General features: G+C 46.4%; 1 protein-coding gene across 4 annotated transcripts in view; it reads right to left on the bottom strand.

Annotated features, from left to right (window-relative positions):
- Nucleotides 1-970: 970 nt before the first annotated feature.
- The window catches only part of ACSS2 (acyl-CoA synthetase short chain family member 2), an 83,871-nt gene continuing 69,002 nt past the window's right edge, over nucleotides 971-15,839 (bottom strand). For all 4 annotated transcript variants that reach the window (XM_040434940.1, XM_040434944.1, XM_040434942.1 and 1 more), the window contains 2 exons: nucleotides 15,451-15,525; nucleotides 971-2,381 (listed from right to left, as the gene is read on the bottom strand). In XM_040434940.1, the coding sequence (XP_040290874.1) occupies nucleotides 2,254-2,381; nucleotides 15,451-15,525 (203 nt within the window). In that variant the 3' untranslated portion in view covers nucleotides 971-2,253. The remainder of the gene's footprint in view (nucleotides 2,382-15,450; nucleotides 15,526-15,839) is intronic.

Raw genomic sequence — 15,839 nt, 5'->3', positions numbered from 1 at the left:
TAAAAGGCTATGTATACCTTTGGGGGCAAATTTTTTAAAATGATTGCATTGTACTCATTTTGAGCTAAAAATCTTTTTTTAAATTGGTCTTTAATACAAAGCCGTTTTTCTGTACAGGGCCGAATTTTTCTAGTAGCAGGATATGAATTTTCTCTCCCCTTATCCCAAAATAAGTAAAATGCATAAAAAAATTCCTCTAATGGTGTACATAGCCTTTAAAGGTGTTGTCTGAGTTATATAAATATATTCCCATATGCCTTTAAACCTATCAAATAGTACCTTTCTAATGTAGTTCTTTTATCTATATTATCTTGTTTCTGCGGAGCTGAGGCAGGTCACGTGACCCGCAACATCATCCACCAGGCTCCCTGTGGTGACGTTTTTTGTACAGGCTTTACCCCTGCCTAAGGGAGTGGCCTGGCTCTGTGCCTGCCCCTCTCCCTCCTCTGGCTGCCGCAGCTCCAGTGAGGGATGGCGCATGGACAATCCTTACCAGTGCCGGCAGCCATGTGAAAATACAATGTCCGGTAACCAAAGCTCGGGCCTGCGAATTGCTATTACCCCACAGGCCAGTGAAGACTCCGGTGTATATGCCGGTGGGAACTCAGGGCACAATGAAGGGGATGACCTGGATTAAAGGGGGCCATCTGATATTGATCAATAGGTCATCATATATATAGTTCATTATATATAGATAGATAGATAGAGATACAGATCGGTATATATATGCATTGCAGGGTGAGGGGAAGGTCAGATGATTCACGCCCACAAATAATCATGAGGGAGAGCTCGGGCATTGTTGGTACACTCCCCACAACTTTGCTGCAGCATGTAAACAAAGCCTGAATAACAGAACCATTCAAAGGTGTAAGTATGGGTTTTCTCTTAAGAAATGAAGCTTAACTAATGTATATCCTGATGCGTTTTATCATTTTTTATTTTTCCCATTACTCGGATAACCCCTTTAAGCACCTGCGCTCCCAGGGTGATGACATTACCATGCGCTCCCGGCGATCATGCTGAGAGAGCATGGTGACATCACACTGGAAGCACAGGTCCTACTGCATCAAGATAGGAGCGACGGACTCTGTGCGTGCAAGTAGATGAGGTGAGTCATTTTTTTTATTTATTTCAACCCCCTAAAAAGCCATTTTCCACTAGTTTACCTGTTTTTAACAGCCACGATGGGTGCACTCCTGTCTAACGGCCATTAAAAATAGTTCCATTGATTTCAATAGGGTCCGTTTGGTGGTATAAAATGACATGTCCTATTTCTTGACTGTCCCTATTCATTGGCTATTAAAAAAGCCCCATTGTCTGTTGCCCTCTTATACAAAAATATCTCTCCTATGGTTCCATAAAACTGAAATGGTCACATCAAAATCATTTGTCATGGAAGTGCTCACTGTAAAAACTAGAACCCAGAGAAATCTGTATTCCGAACTCTGACATTTAGAGTATATCAGGAGGCGGCTGCCTATCCAGGTAGGACAGGGGACCCTGTTCTCCACAGGTGCAGGTCTTCAAGGTGTGACCTGTCTGTTTTTTATGGCATATCAGATACTGGAAATAACCCTTTAAAAAAGGACCTGTCCCTTTTCCTGTTTTAATTATGCCATAATTCCATAAAATAACAATTCTGGAGCATAATTTTTTTTTAGGTATCCTGAATTTAGCCATTCCACCATCATTTCTGCTGCTGTATGAAGAAAAATGAAGACCAGGTATTACCATTCCTCTTGTAAATAGCTTGTTATCTGTACACACACACACCTTACTGTATTAAGGGGAATGGTAAAAGACAGTTGCTGATTTATCCATACATTTCCAGGAGGAATAACAACACAGTTTCAAGAAAAGATGGTCCAGATGTGTTATTTTAAAAGGCATATAAATATATATTAAAACATATCAGGAGACCAGGTACGTCCTCTGTAATCCCATGGAATAATTTCATGCATACTTGCATAGTTCACCAATGTGTATAACCAGTTTTCTTCATTCTGATTCATCATGGACTAATCCAGTACATCAAGCTTTGATGTTACAGATTGTAGCATGGAAACTACTTACCGTAACATATACTTGTAAAAAAATAAAATAAAATGCCAGTCATGAAACACAAAATATACACACACGATATCCCTTATCAACACCCAAATGATTATATGGCTGCAACACCCAGGAGGCATTACGGTAACTCATCCCTGGGATTATCATTAGATTTCCCTTTACAGAATTCTTGTTTATGTCCTAGTGAATAGTTTTACATCGGTTCTCAAACAGTTGATGTATGACTGTTGTGTCTGCAAGGGTTGACGTGTCTCCCAGTTCTCGATCGTTTCTGGCAATTTTTCTTAACACTCGTCTCATTATTTTACCTGTACAAGGATAAAAAAAAAAAGCAAAGAAATTGTCACTTTTTAGCAACATTAATTGAAAAGTTTTGGACTGCATCAGTCCCTAAAGATTTTCAAGATAATGTGTTTGTGGCCCCATTAGACGAGAAATTCCACTGGGATTGTGTGACTGGATGGGAAATGTCACTGGGACAGCCAAGAATAAATTATAATCATGTAATAGCAAGCTTAGCTACATACAACTGAAACTTTAAAGGGGATGTGTCATCAGAAAATCACCTATTGTTTAATGTACGTCGCTGGAGCAATAGGCAAACATGGCGCCTGATCTCATGTGCAGCGGGGGCATCATGGCCGGCAGGTATTTGCCGTTTCAAACAACAGAGACCTGTGGCTAATTACCGCGACCGGCAATAATGCCGATCGCGGTAATTTAAGCCTTTAGATGCCATGATCAAGTGAAACGTCAAAAACCTGGACGCTCGTGCTACCGGCATCCTATGTGGCCTATTTTAGCCACCAGGTGGCAGGCCAACATAAGAAATGAGCAATAGACAGCAATAAATTAATTTTAAAAATACATGATTGTTCAAATTTAAAAAATAGATTTTGTAGACTTCAAAATCATTACAAAAAAGTAAAAAAAAAAACTTTAAAAATATATAAAAAAATAAAAAATATATAAAAAGTTTAAATTGCCCATCATCCTTGCCGTATAATAAAAAAAATATATACCTAAATAACACAAAATATAAACATCTTGGGTATCACAGTGACCAAAAACGCCCGTACTATTAAAATATAAAAATATTTTTCCAATACGGCGAATGGCGTAACAGAAAAAAGGGTCAAACTGGCCAATTTGGCATTTTTTTCATTGCTTCTCTAACCCCAAAAAAATGTGATCAGAAATTCACACACACTCCAAAATGTAATCAATAAAAACTACAGATCCCGCAAATTATGGAGGTCAGAATATGGTGATGTAAAAACATTTTTTGAAAGTTTACATTTATTTCTACACTATTTAGACATAAATATCATTGTAATCGTACTGACCCAGAGAATGAAGGACATGGGTCAGTTTTGCCGCAAACGCAACGCCGTGGAAATAAAACCCGTAAAATGGAGGAATTGCATATTTTTTTTCCAATTCCACCACATTTGGATTTTTTTTACCACTTCCCACTACACTGTATGCCATAATTAATGGTGGCATTAGAAAGTACAACTTGTCCAGCAAAAAATTTGATTTTTTTGTACTCACCGTAAAATCCTTTTCTCGTAGTAGGCATTGGGGGACACAGCACCATGGGTATATGTCCAACTACCACTAGGAGGCACTAGACACAAAAAAGGTTTGGCTCCTCCCCGTTGGGCTATACCCTTTCCACAGGCACAAGGCTATTCAGTTTGTACCAAAAGCAGTAGGAGAGAGAAAAAAAAGCAAGGAACCAACAACTCCCGTACCGGGAAAGATCAAAAGACCAGCCCAGAAAATCGGAAGTGAAAACATAGGGTGGGATCTGTGTCCCCCAATGCCTACTACGAGAAAAGGATTTTACGGTGAGTACAAAAAATCAAATTTTCTCGTGCATGGCATTGGGGGACACAGCACCATGGGACGTCCAAAAGCAGTCCCCGAGGGTGGGAAAAGAACAGCCATGCCACCGGTTGGGTATACAGGTGCAGGAGAACCATGTGACCCAACAGGAGAAAACACGGAATGGGCAAGAGGTTCCATAACAAGGAAGAAACCTCAAGGAAGAATCAGTGAAGACTGTCAGCACCCCAGGAAAAATGCCTGGAAGAAAATCCCAGATGCAAGAAGGCGGCAAAAGGGAACACCGAGCTCAGCCAAGGGCTGGAGAAAAAATTAGGACAGCACCGCGTGTTGGGACTACCTAACGCTCTAAATTGTCTCAGACCCAAAGAGCGAAAAAACCTGTGGCCAACCCCTGACAGGCCAGGGGAGAAAGGAAACAAGGAAGTACTGGAAGCCAAACGAGTGAGTGAAGCCATAGCAAGGCTCACATGTGAAGGGAGCAGGTCTTTCCTCACCGCAAGGCAGGTGATGAAGTTAAGCGCCCTATTTAAAAGGCGAAAACCCAAGGCTGCTAGAGGAAACCGCCAACCCTTGCAGAAGGAGGGGGTTGTAGGTAAAAGCCAGGAAAAAGGAGTAAGACCTGCGTCCCAAAAACAGGAGACGAGGCTCGAGCCTCAGAAAACAAGATATCACTGTGAAGCGTAAGACCAGAGGAAACTCTGGGCATGTGAAGCATCAGGGAAAAAAGGAACCAGATACAGGCCCAGGAAATCTCAGCAGGACACACTGGACTGAAAGACATGGAAGTAGAAGGAGAGTACTCCAACAGCCTAAGGAGGAAAGGTTCTACAACAGGAGGAGGTCCCTCCTGAAGGAGACCATACGGCGGAATTGCAAACCGTAGCGCTAAACCACTCAATACCAGGTACTTGACGTGGGAGGATGGGAAAAGAGACACGAATCCCAAGAAGACCACAAGGCTATTGGAACCCATAAAGGGAACAATCAACCCAGGCCCCGACCCCCCCAAAAAAACGATTGTCATGCAGAACCTGAGTGGTCAAATGAACGGGGACAGGGACTCCAGAAAGGAGTACCCGGAATGGGCTCACAAGGAACCAGGAGCTGAACCACCAGAAGACAACGCAAGCCAGAATATCCAGGAAAGGAGAAATTAAACTACCATAGGGGAAGGGACATTGGCCATGGACAACTAGCCATTCCAAGAACAGTGACTAGCAAACTGTATACATTGTCCCAGAGAGGGCAAGTACAGCAGCTCGGGATGTACCACTAAATTGACAGACATCCATATGCATAAGGAATGCAGAAGTCGCCATGTAAAAAAACGGGTGAGACTACACAGAAATGTAGAAACCAGCTGCGACCGGCGTACTGAAAACTCCCAGGGGGGAGAAAGTACCTAACAGGTGCAAACGACTGCCCCTCTGACATGTAGTACAACTAAGCAGAGAATATAAGGGAATACCGAGAACACCTGGACCCAGAAGGAACTACGGGACCCTGTCCGATGCCAGAGCAATCAGCTGAAAAATTACCTGCCAGGCAGGTGTGTGGCGCTCAGTGGTCCTGTCCCTGACCCGTCAGGGAGGACGTCCAGCGACGAAAAATGCAGATGACCCCAGAAGGATTCCATGTGGCGGAGGACATCCAGCGATGACCGAAAACTGCTGCAGCAGCCGGTGCTCACCAAGCTACGTGCCCCAACAAGGTAGAAGATCCAGTGGAGATCCCTGTACTCCACCAGGAATGGGCCACTCTGTAATAGGAAACAACGCGAGGACTCCTCTATAACATGGGGTAACGCGAAGCCCAGCATACCGTAGTACCTTATAGAGATGGCAAGAGCAACCCTAGCACAAAGGCCAACAACCACCTGGCCATGGTGTAGGGAGCATGGTTGTATGTGGACCAACCGGCAGATCAGAACAGATCAGCCATATACTGGAGCTATAATAAGTAGCACTAGACCGACAAGGTGGGGGTTGGGCTGGCCCACCCCTGCCAGATATGGTAACCATGCACATGCAAAACCAGGATGGCCTGTTGTAGACAGTGCCCTGAGAAGTACAAGGAGACCATTGAGCACGGAGATGTATGGAAGAACCAAAAGGGTGAAACCAACATCCCCAGCACAGATTAGAACCTGGGGGCAGAAAGCACCCAGTAATACAGAAACTGTATGGGCCACAGATTGCACCATAGGGCCCAGCACTTTGAGTAATACAACCACACGCCTAAAATATAGGGAAAGTGGCTGCATGTCTAAGGAGAGTGGAAACATAGCCACAGAATCTGGGAATGCTACAGCATTTGGAGGGTACAGGTACTCAACCTGTAAAGTAGAAATATGGCTGCGTAGTGCAGAGATACGACCAGAAAGGTGTAATGGGTACAGCATCTGGAGATGGTAGAGGTACTACCTTTAAGATCGGAGCAATGTGGCCACATGGTGCACCCTAGAACCAGAGAGGTGCAACAGCTACCGCGTTAGCAATGGTACCTATATTCCGCCCGGGAAGGGGAAAATAGGGCCGCACGGTACCACAAAGAACAAGACAGGTGCACAATACAATCAGGTAGGTGAAATGGCAACTGAAGGAGGCCCTCTATTTCGCCTGAAAAAAAGGGAAACAGGGCCGCATAGTACACCATAGAGCCAGACAGGTGTAACGGCTGCAGCATCAGAGACTGTGCAGGAACTCTACCTATGAAGGGAGTAAGATGGCTGTTTGGTGCACACTATGATGAGGTAGGTGCAATGACCACGGCAATTGGAGGAGGCCTCAATATCTCGTCCGGTAAGGGAGAGAAAATGCCACATGGTACACCATAAAGCCAGACAGGAGCAACAGCTACAGCATCTGGAGATGGTGCAGGTACTCTACCTATGAAGGGACCAAGGTGGCAGCTTGGTGCCGACTAGAACCAGACAGAGGCAATTCTACGGCAATTGAAAGTGGCCTCTATATCTCGCCCGTAGGGAGAAATGTTGCCGCATGGAACACAATAGAGCCAGCCAGGGGTATTGGCTACAGCATCGGAGATGGTGTAGGTACTCTACCTATGAAAGGGAGCAAAAAAGTCTGGGAACAGACAGGAGCAATTGCTACGGCAATTGAAGGCGGCCTGTATATCCCGCCCGGAAGGGAGAAATAGTGCCGCATGGAACACCATAGAGCCAGCCAGGAGTAATGGCTTCAGCATCTGGAGTAGGTGTAGGTACTCTACCTATGAAAAGGAGCAAGGCGGATGGAAACAGCCAGATATAATTGCTTTTCCTTACCAACCTACAGGAGGCGCTTGCCTAGAACAGGGACCCCCTGTTATGAGGTAGAGTGGCGAACACCAGCACCAGGATGGGGACCCGGTGGAAACACTCTCAAATGTGTAGAGCATAGCCCCTGGTATAGGGGAACCAGGAAGGCTTGTCAGGTACAGCCTATGGCAGTGGTGCAGGTACCCCCCTGTTAAGGAGAAGGCGTACGTACCAGAGACACCAAGTAGGTGACTCATTATGCTAAACACGGGGACGGCTGCCTTACCTGTGCAGTCAGGGGAGCGCCATCCGAAAATCCACTAGAGGGGATACCAACCCTGGGTAGGAGAGGTTCCTCCGTGCACGTTAGTCTTGACCTCCCAGAGGGCTTCTGTATGGAGGAAGACCGCCTGATGCTCTGTTCCGAGGGAATCGGTGCAGAGGTGTCCCCAGAGGCAACGGATGGGGTGACAGGAAAGGATTCGTCACCAGCCTCAGGCTTGTCCTGGGGAGGACCCGAGGAGGGGTGGAATCCTGTTGAGACCACCCGAGGTTGTACTGTGAGCTACCCCTTGCCGGACCCGGTATCTGAGCATGCCTCATCTGCAGGGAGGACCCTGGGAGGGCATAGGTGGCCGCAATTGGATAGGTAGCGGTCCAGCGACTCCGCCAGAGATTGGGAGAGTCGGACAAGGTTCCCATGGCTTTGACAAAGAGGGAGACCATTCAGAAGGGACCTACACAAAAGGATTTGGTCAGGGGACACAATGGGGTCTGGGAAGAGGTACTGCACACAAGCAGGGACAGGCCGACCGCATGGCAGCCTTCGTAGACAGCGGACGCACGTGAAAACACGTGGCGATCCGAGGAGAGGCTGGGAGAGGAGACCCTCATAGAGCAGCCAGCAGAGGCTGTCATATCTGGACCCGGATGCCATGTTCCCCAAAGAGGTGCTGCAGCAGCTATAGAGGCTGCAGGAGAAATGAAGCAATTGAGGAGGGGTGGGGGGAACGACTTGAGTGATCCCTATGTACAGCTTTAGCTGCCTTCACACAGTACATAGGACAATGACTTAAAGGGGGCCTGCAGTTCTTTTAAACTGAGGATCTATCCACTGGATAGATAACCCACGTTAGACCAGTAAAGGGTGGAGGAGATAGCCCCTCCCGAGGGCCGGGCGGGGTCAGAAAAGCCCGGGAAGCAAGGAGGAGGGGCCGGGAAGATCGCGGCCCAGCAGGCCCAAAAGCCGGGGCCTCGATTTATGAGGCGGCCGGGAATGGAGCGAGGGGGGCGGGGCGAATCGCGACCGACCGAGGGTCCTCCGGACCCACAAAACTAGGTGAGGAGGGTAGGGGGCGGGGGAGCGACGCCTGGGGGTGGGCGGAACAGGGCAAACAGAGCACCTGGGAGCCGGGAACGGGCCATGGAAGATGAGGCCTAGTCCCTGCAAAAGCCGGGGACTAAAGTAGCGGGGAAGGCCCAGGAGAAGACTGTGTGGCCAGGGAGGAGAGAAAAAAACAACCAAGGGGGAAGAGAAAGGTGGAGGAAGATGGAAGCTTCCCAGGACCCCCAGCTAAGGTGGATCCCACCCCCCTGGCCACAGGAGGGAACCTAACCCTGGGGCAGGGACAGGGGAATATACTCACTATACTCACCATCTGATGTCTTCGGGCGCCGCAGGGTCACCCCTTCGGCAGACAACACGGGAACCGTGGGAATGCCGGCAAGCCACTGCGGATGCAGTCTGTGGGGACTGGGTGACCGGCGATGGTACAGAAGTACGCGCCCGCAGGGGGGGGGGGCAACTAAAGTGGAACACGATGGAGCCCCAGCCTGCAGCAGGTATAACGGTGGAGATCACCGAGACCTGCAGAAGAGAGAAAAAAAGAATAAAAAATAAAATAAAAAATAAACAGCAGGACCTGCAAAAAAAGCAGGACAGGTCTGCCTCCTACGGACACTAGACAAAAACTGAATAGCCTTGTGCCTGTGGAAAGGGTATAGCCCAACGGGGAGGAGCCAACACTTTTTTGTGTCTAGTGCCTCCTAGTGGTAGTTGGACATATACCCATGGTGCTGTGTCCCCCAATGCCATGCACGAGAAAATAAGCCCTCATACAGCTATTTGAACAGAAATATAAAAAAGTTATGGCTCAAGGAAGATAGGGAAGAAAAATGAAAATGCAAAAACCTCCGATATGTTTAAACAACTTTATAAGAATTTTATTTTATTTTTTTACTTTGCCATAACACTATATTAAAAACAAAACATACAAAAATCCTGCAGTTTTCACACTGACCACTAAGCCTAAAATACGGGACCTGTCTTTTGAAGGTAGCTACATGAGCCATAGTCAGGATGGGACCCCACTGATTTATACGAGAGAGTTATCTAGGCATGCTATGGGACCTGTCCAGTGGTCAGGAGGGAGCTGATAAACTGAGATACCTTTTGTGAATGGTGGATTCTGTGTTATCTATACAGAGGTGTTACTTGTCACTGTAACCCCGTCAGTGTTGATAATGACTGGTTATGTGGATGTGATCACAGTATGCAAATACAGCATTAACCTCCACTGATGAGCAGGCAATTGTAGAGAAGGAAAACTTCCCGATAATCGCCTGCACCATCAGGCTGTGTGAATCCAGAACAAGAAATCATGACCTATTATTACACCTAGTGGCCAATTTAAGAATTGCAGGATTATATAAATGGATAGTGACATGAAACATTTCACTGACACATTCCCTTTATAAAGCGATGGCACAATGCTCGGATAAGCCATCATTGTATGATGGTAAACTGAAGAGGCCACAACACTGGTTATTGTGGTTGTCCAGAAACCCCTTTCTCAGGATCATGGGGTTCCATTGAATTAGACCTTCAGTAATCATACAGTGATGACATATTCTACTTATTTGCACGTTATTTACGTTATAATATGGAAAACCCCTTTAAATTATAGTGTTAACAGAATAAAATTATAGATTTTTTTTTTTTTTGATGTAAGCCTTAAAGTGAATGTCTACATTTATAAAATCACGGAAAATAATGCACTATGCAAACACAATATATGAACTAGGCTCTCACTCTAATAATAAAATCTGAAACTCTGAGTCAATATATTTTAATCAAAACACATCTGTGCCCGCCTACCCACGCCAAGGTGGTCTCAGTCAGGCAGATCTTACTCTAAACCTACGAATGCCGTATGGGCATTTACATTAAGGAGAGCAGATCCTTAATAGAATATATGTGCAGGGTCTGCACTCCTTAATGAAAATGCCAATATGGCACAGGTAGGTTTAGAGTAGGACCTGCCTGACTGAGACCAACTTGGCACGGGTAGGCGGGCATGGATGTGTTTTGATCAAAATATATTTACTCAGAGTCTCAGATTTCTCGCTGATATCATTGGAGGACACAGAAGACCATGGGTACAACTGCTGCCACTAGGAGGCGACACTAAGCAAAAAAAATGTTAGCTCCTCCTCTCAGCTATACCCCTCTTGCAGACACTGAGCTAATAAGTTTTAGCTTAGTGTCCGTAGAAGGCAGACATGTTTTCCTGCAGGTCTGCCAAAGATTTTTTCTTTCCGATTTTTCTTTTTTCGATCGGACTACAGGCGTTCTCCAAACACCTGTTTTCCCCACACTTGAAGGGGGTGGGGGGGGGGGGGGGTTGGGGGAAACAGTGGGTCCTCAAGCCCACTGCTCGTTCCCCACCTCTGGAAGACAAGGAGGAACAGTGGATCTCAAATCCTCTGTTACCCACCAGCTACAGTGTCACCTTGCCGCTACTTCCAGAAGTCCCCCCTGTTACCAGTGTAGCCCCCTCCCCAAGGGGCAGCACACTGAGGAAGGTGACACTGCTAGAATCGGGGTGGGAACAAACTGTCCAGGTAAGTATTACCTAGCTTTCCCTGCTGACCCCTGCCACCATCCCCTGACCCCCCCCCCCCCCCAAGGGGTTAACCTTCCTCCCGTCACTAGGTTCTAGGGGTTAACCTTCTGCTGGGTCCCCTTCTACTGTGTTCTCTAAAGTGAACACAGTAAAATGTTTTTTTTTTCTCAAAACCTTGGCCTCTTACCGGCCCTCAGTCCGGTCCCCAGCTCCCTCATCTTCCTCCAGGCTCCGTGGTACTCCAGCGCTCACAGGCCTCCTTGGGCGGCCACTGCATTCTCTCACTGGGCGCCCCAGCCGAAAGTTCTTTAGGTCACCCTACCTGTACTCGAGGCCCCGGCTCTGCGGCCTGCTGTGCCGCGTTCTCCCACAGTGTTTTGGGGGGGGCGGGGACTGTACCCTCAGAGCGCAAAACTTTCACGCCCATACCTTCGGCCCACTGAGTTTCGCCCCCAACCCTCTTAACCCATTCCTTGCCTCAGTGCTTCTGTGGCTGGGGGAAAAATAATTACCTATCACTCTTAAAAGGGTTGATAGCATTGGGGCTAAATGTAATTCCCACAGCTATTATTATTATTAACCCTTGGAGCTCCGCTCCTATTTTGGGCTTAGTTCTCATCCCCCTATAGCAGTGTGTGACCAGCTTATCTTAGTGCTTGTAGTGCCCCACGTTCAGGCTTACACTGTGTCCTCTCTACAGCTACAGCGGAGCCAGTGGCGCAATGGATAGGCGGCGTACTCACCCTACCTCTAACTACTTACGACTAGGATACTGTACATCCTGTAGCATTACCCCCTTCCATAGGCGGAGTACTTGCACTATCACTGGATACTATACAGCCTTAAGCATTACCCCCTCCATAGGTGGAGTACTTGCACTACCATGGTATATTGTACAGCTTGGACCATTACCCTCCTTCCATTTTTTTTCATAGGCAGGGTATTTGCACATGGGACCCTATACATACGGTAGCAAGGCCTCTTTCCATAGGCAGAGTATTTGCTTCACAACTGGATACTGTATAGCTTGTCAAATTACTCTCCTTTTATAGGCGGAGTACTGACAATACCACTGGATACTGTACATCCTGTACCATTACCCTCCTTCCATAGGTGGAGTATTGGCACTACCACTGGATCATATATTCCCGGTAGCATTGCTCTCCTTCCATAGTGGGTGTATTTACACTTCCACTGGGTACTGTATATTCTGTGACATTATCCTCATTCCATGGAGTAATTGCACCTTCACCGGAGACCATATGTTCTGTCGTATTACCCCTTTCGCAGGCAGAGTAATTGCACTAATCCATGTTATCTTCTGTCCGGTTGGATTTCCACCTTCTATAGGTGGACTAGTTGCACCACAATCGCATACTGTAGATGCTGTTGCATTACCCTCCTTCTACTGACTGAGTAGTTGCACAACCAGTAGTGCCTGCACTAACAGTGGACCCTGTACATCTGTCGGGTTTCCCTCTTTCCGTCAGGGGAGTAACTCCACTACAACTGGAAACTGTTTATCCTGTTACATTATCCGTCTTTCTTAGGTGGAGATGGGTACCACACCTGCATACTGTAAGATCCTGTAGCATTACCCTCCTTCCATCGGCCGGGTAGTTCCACAACCAGTGGTACTTGTTCTTCCAGTGAATACTGTATATCTTGTCAGGCTCCCCTCTTTCCTTAGGCAGAGTATTCCCACTACCTCTGGAATCTTCCACTCTATCGCATTATCCCCTTGTCGCATTCAATCTTGTTCCAAGGATGGTCTCCTTGCTAGACACAGACAATCGCCTTACCCCCTGTCATAGTTGGTATTTTAGCACTACCACAGGATACTGTGACTACTTTTACACTATCCTTTTCCTCAGGTAGTCATTGTACGGATTGGGGTCAGGCACCTACGTGGCAGCCTCTTTCTTTCCAGGGTGTTGGAACCACGACATGCCTCTCCTCTTGCCTTCAGTCCCCATGTGGAGCATTCTAATTTTGTTGCTTTTCCTTGGCACGCTCAGCGTCCACACTCCTTCAGTAGGTGGAACGTCTGCACAGGTTGCCAATTTTCTTCCTTCCCCAGTGGAGTATTGAGCTACCTACAGTTCATGTTGGCTACTGCTGTTTGACCTCATTTTCAGGTGGAGTCTCCCCTCTGGAGAGGTCATGGGTGCTGGTATGGCCTTCCTCTATGAGGAAGTCTTTGCTCTGGCCGTAGGTTTTTGGGCTACTCCTGTTCTGTGGCCACTACTGTGAGACCCCTTCCCAGGGGGAGTTTTTGCGTTCTTCTTTCAAATGCCGACAGTCTCTGGTTCTGGCTTACAGGACACATTGTCAGTGGGAGCGGCACCAGAGGTTCTTGACACATCCCCTTCCTCCATGTGGGGTATCCCCTGGAATTTTGTGCTGGTTTTCTGTACCTGGTATAACCTACCGATTTCTCTGGCACTGATTTAGCGCCTTGTTCTCTTCACATGTTGTGCATTGCCTCTACCATCTGCTATGGTGACAGCATCAGCGTTCCCTTCTTGTGTAAGTTTGGGGGTGCTGGTCCTTGGGTATTACCTTCCTTAGAAGTCTTCTGGGCCCAGGCTATGTTTTCTCTCTCCGGAATATTCCGTAGTCACTTTGTTTGCTCTGGCGCCTGACTTATTTTCATTCTTGTCCATCTTGTGGATATTCGGTGTGCTCGCCACTTCTTCCGAAGTCTCCTAAGCCGTGGCTTATGTCCCTGGGGCTGTTCTTCTTCTGGGTATTCAGACGCTCTCTGGATGGCCTTCCTAGGACTGGCTCTTCCTGTCCTTTTTCAGGGGTACGGGTGTGTCCTCCCCCCGCAATTCGGGGCCTTATTGCGGGGCCTTATGACAGGCCTTGGATTCGTTCTGATCTTGTTTTCTCCCCCATGGTACTGCTCTTTAACGTCCCATGGTTTTCTGTGTCCCCCAATGATACGAGCAAGAAAGTAGGATTTTTGTCTTACCTGTAAAATCCTTTTCTCGCTGAGTTCATTGGGGGACACAGCTCCCACCCTGTAAGTACATTGCTGGCTCTCCTTGATGGGTCCCTCCAGTTCTTGATTCTGACCCATCTTTGCCTTTCTTACAGCCGGTTCAGACTTGAGCGTTTTACAGCGCGTTCCTACTTGAGCGTTTTACAGCGAGTTCCTACGCGCTGTAAAACGCTCAACAAGGAGAAACCAATGCTTCCCTATCGGCATGGTTCTCACCTGGGCATTTTACAGCGCGTACGATCGCGCTGTAAAAAGCCAGACGCCCCAAGAAGTTCAGGAGCTTCTTTGGGGCGTAGTGTCGCGAGTTCCCGTACATAGACTTCCGGGAACGCGCGACAATGGGCGTTCGCTTGTCTCCGCGGTGCGATAGTAAACGCCAGTACAATCGCGCATACAGAGCGTACGTTCAGTACGCTCTGGTGTGAACCCAGCGTTACTTTTTATTGTTTTCTGTTGGCTTCTCCTGGCTGTTCCTACTGCTTTCGTACACACTGATTAGCTCAGTGTCTGCATGAGGGGTATAGCTGAGAGGAGGAGCTAACACTTTTTTGCTTAGTGTCACCTCCTAGTGGCAGCAGCTATACCCATGGTCTTCTGTGTCCCCCAATGAACTTACAGGTTAGACAAAAATCCTACTTTTATTATAGTCTCAGATTTTATAATATCAGAGTGAGGGCTTAGTCCATATATTGTGTTTGCATACTGCATTATTTTCCATGATTTTATAAATGCAGCCGTGCATATCCGTATATTCATTATAATATCGTGCAGGATGTTATGTCATTTGTTTTCCGTAATTTTCTGAATAGTCTTAATTTTTTTTACATTTAAATAGGATCAAAATGCGGTGCTTAATAATGTCTTAATATTTCTTTATAGCATTCAGATCTCAGTTTTTACAGTGCTCCAACTCCTCCACATTGACACAGATATAAAATATAACATGCTGGCTGTAGTTGGAGCTTTGAAATTTCCTGTACTTCTACTGAAGTCCAAAATAACAACATGTACAGTAAGCTCCCCATAGTGCCGACTGCTATCGGAATGTATAACAACTACCTAAGTGTGAAATCTTTCAAGTGACTGTTGTATTATTGTTGTACTAATGGTGTATTGTACTGGCCTGTCATGAACAGTAATGTATGGGATTATACTGTCCATTGTCTACTGTGATCCATGTATATGTTGTGCTGCTGTGATACTGAAATTTCCCTCAATAAAGTGTATCGTATCATATCAGGCAGCCACTATGTGATTGAAAAGGAGGATTCATTTTGAAGACACAATTGGCATTTTAATAAAATATCCAGCAAGAAAAAAGTTAAATAAAAATATAATGGACCATTTCATACCTGAGCGTGTTTTAGGCAGTCCAGGGGCATTCTGGATATAATCTGGAGTGGCAATTGGTCCAATCTTTTCTCTTACTATAAATATCAGTAAGTAAAAACAATAATTAGAGTGAAATAAATAATATATACATACAGTTTGCATAATGTCCGCAGCACTTCCTCTGTTTACATAGTGAGATGTGCAGTCGACAAATTATTATTCCTATAGGTCCGATAAAGTATCTGATCAGCTGACAGATAATCATCTGTTGGCAGCATATCACACCATGTAAACAGCATGGGGTGAGGAAATAATGATCAAAACTGAGCATTTTTATGAACGGTCACTTGGCCAATTATTTGTAAAAGGGCCCATGTAAAAGAGCCTTAAAGGCTATGTACACCTTTGG

The sequence above is a fragment of the Bufo bufo genome, chromosome 6 (genome assembly GCF_905171765.1).
Source record: "Bufo bufo chromosome 6, aBufBuf1.1, whole genome shotgun sequence".
Lineage (NCBI taxonomy): Eukaryota > Metazoa > Chordata > Amphibia > Anura > Bufonidae > Bufo > Bufo bufo.
Note: the sequence above shows the minus strand (reverse complement) of the source record. Positions and strands in the feature narration are given on the sequence as shown.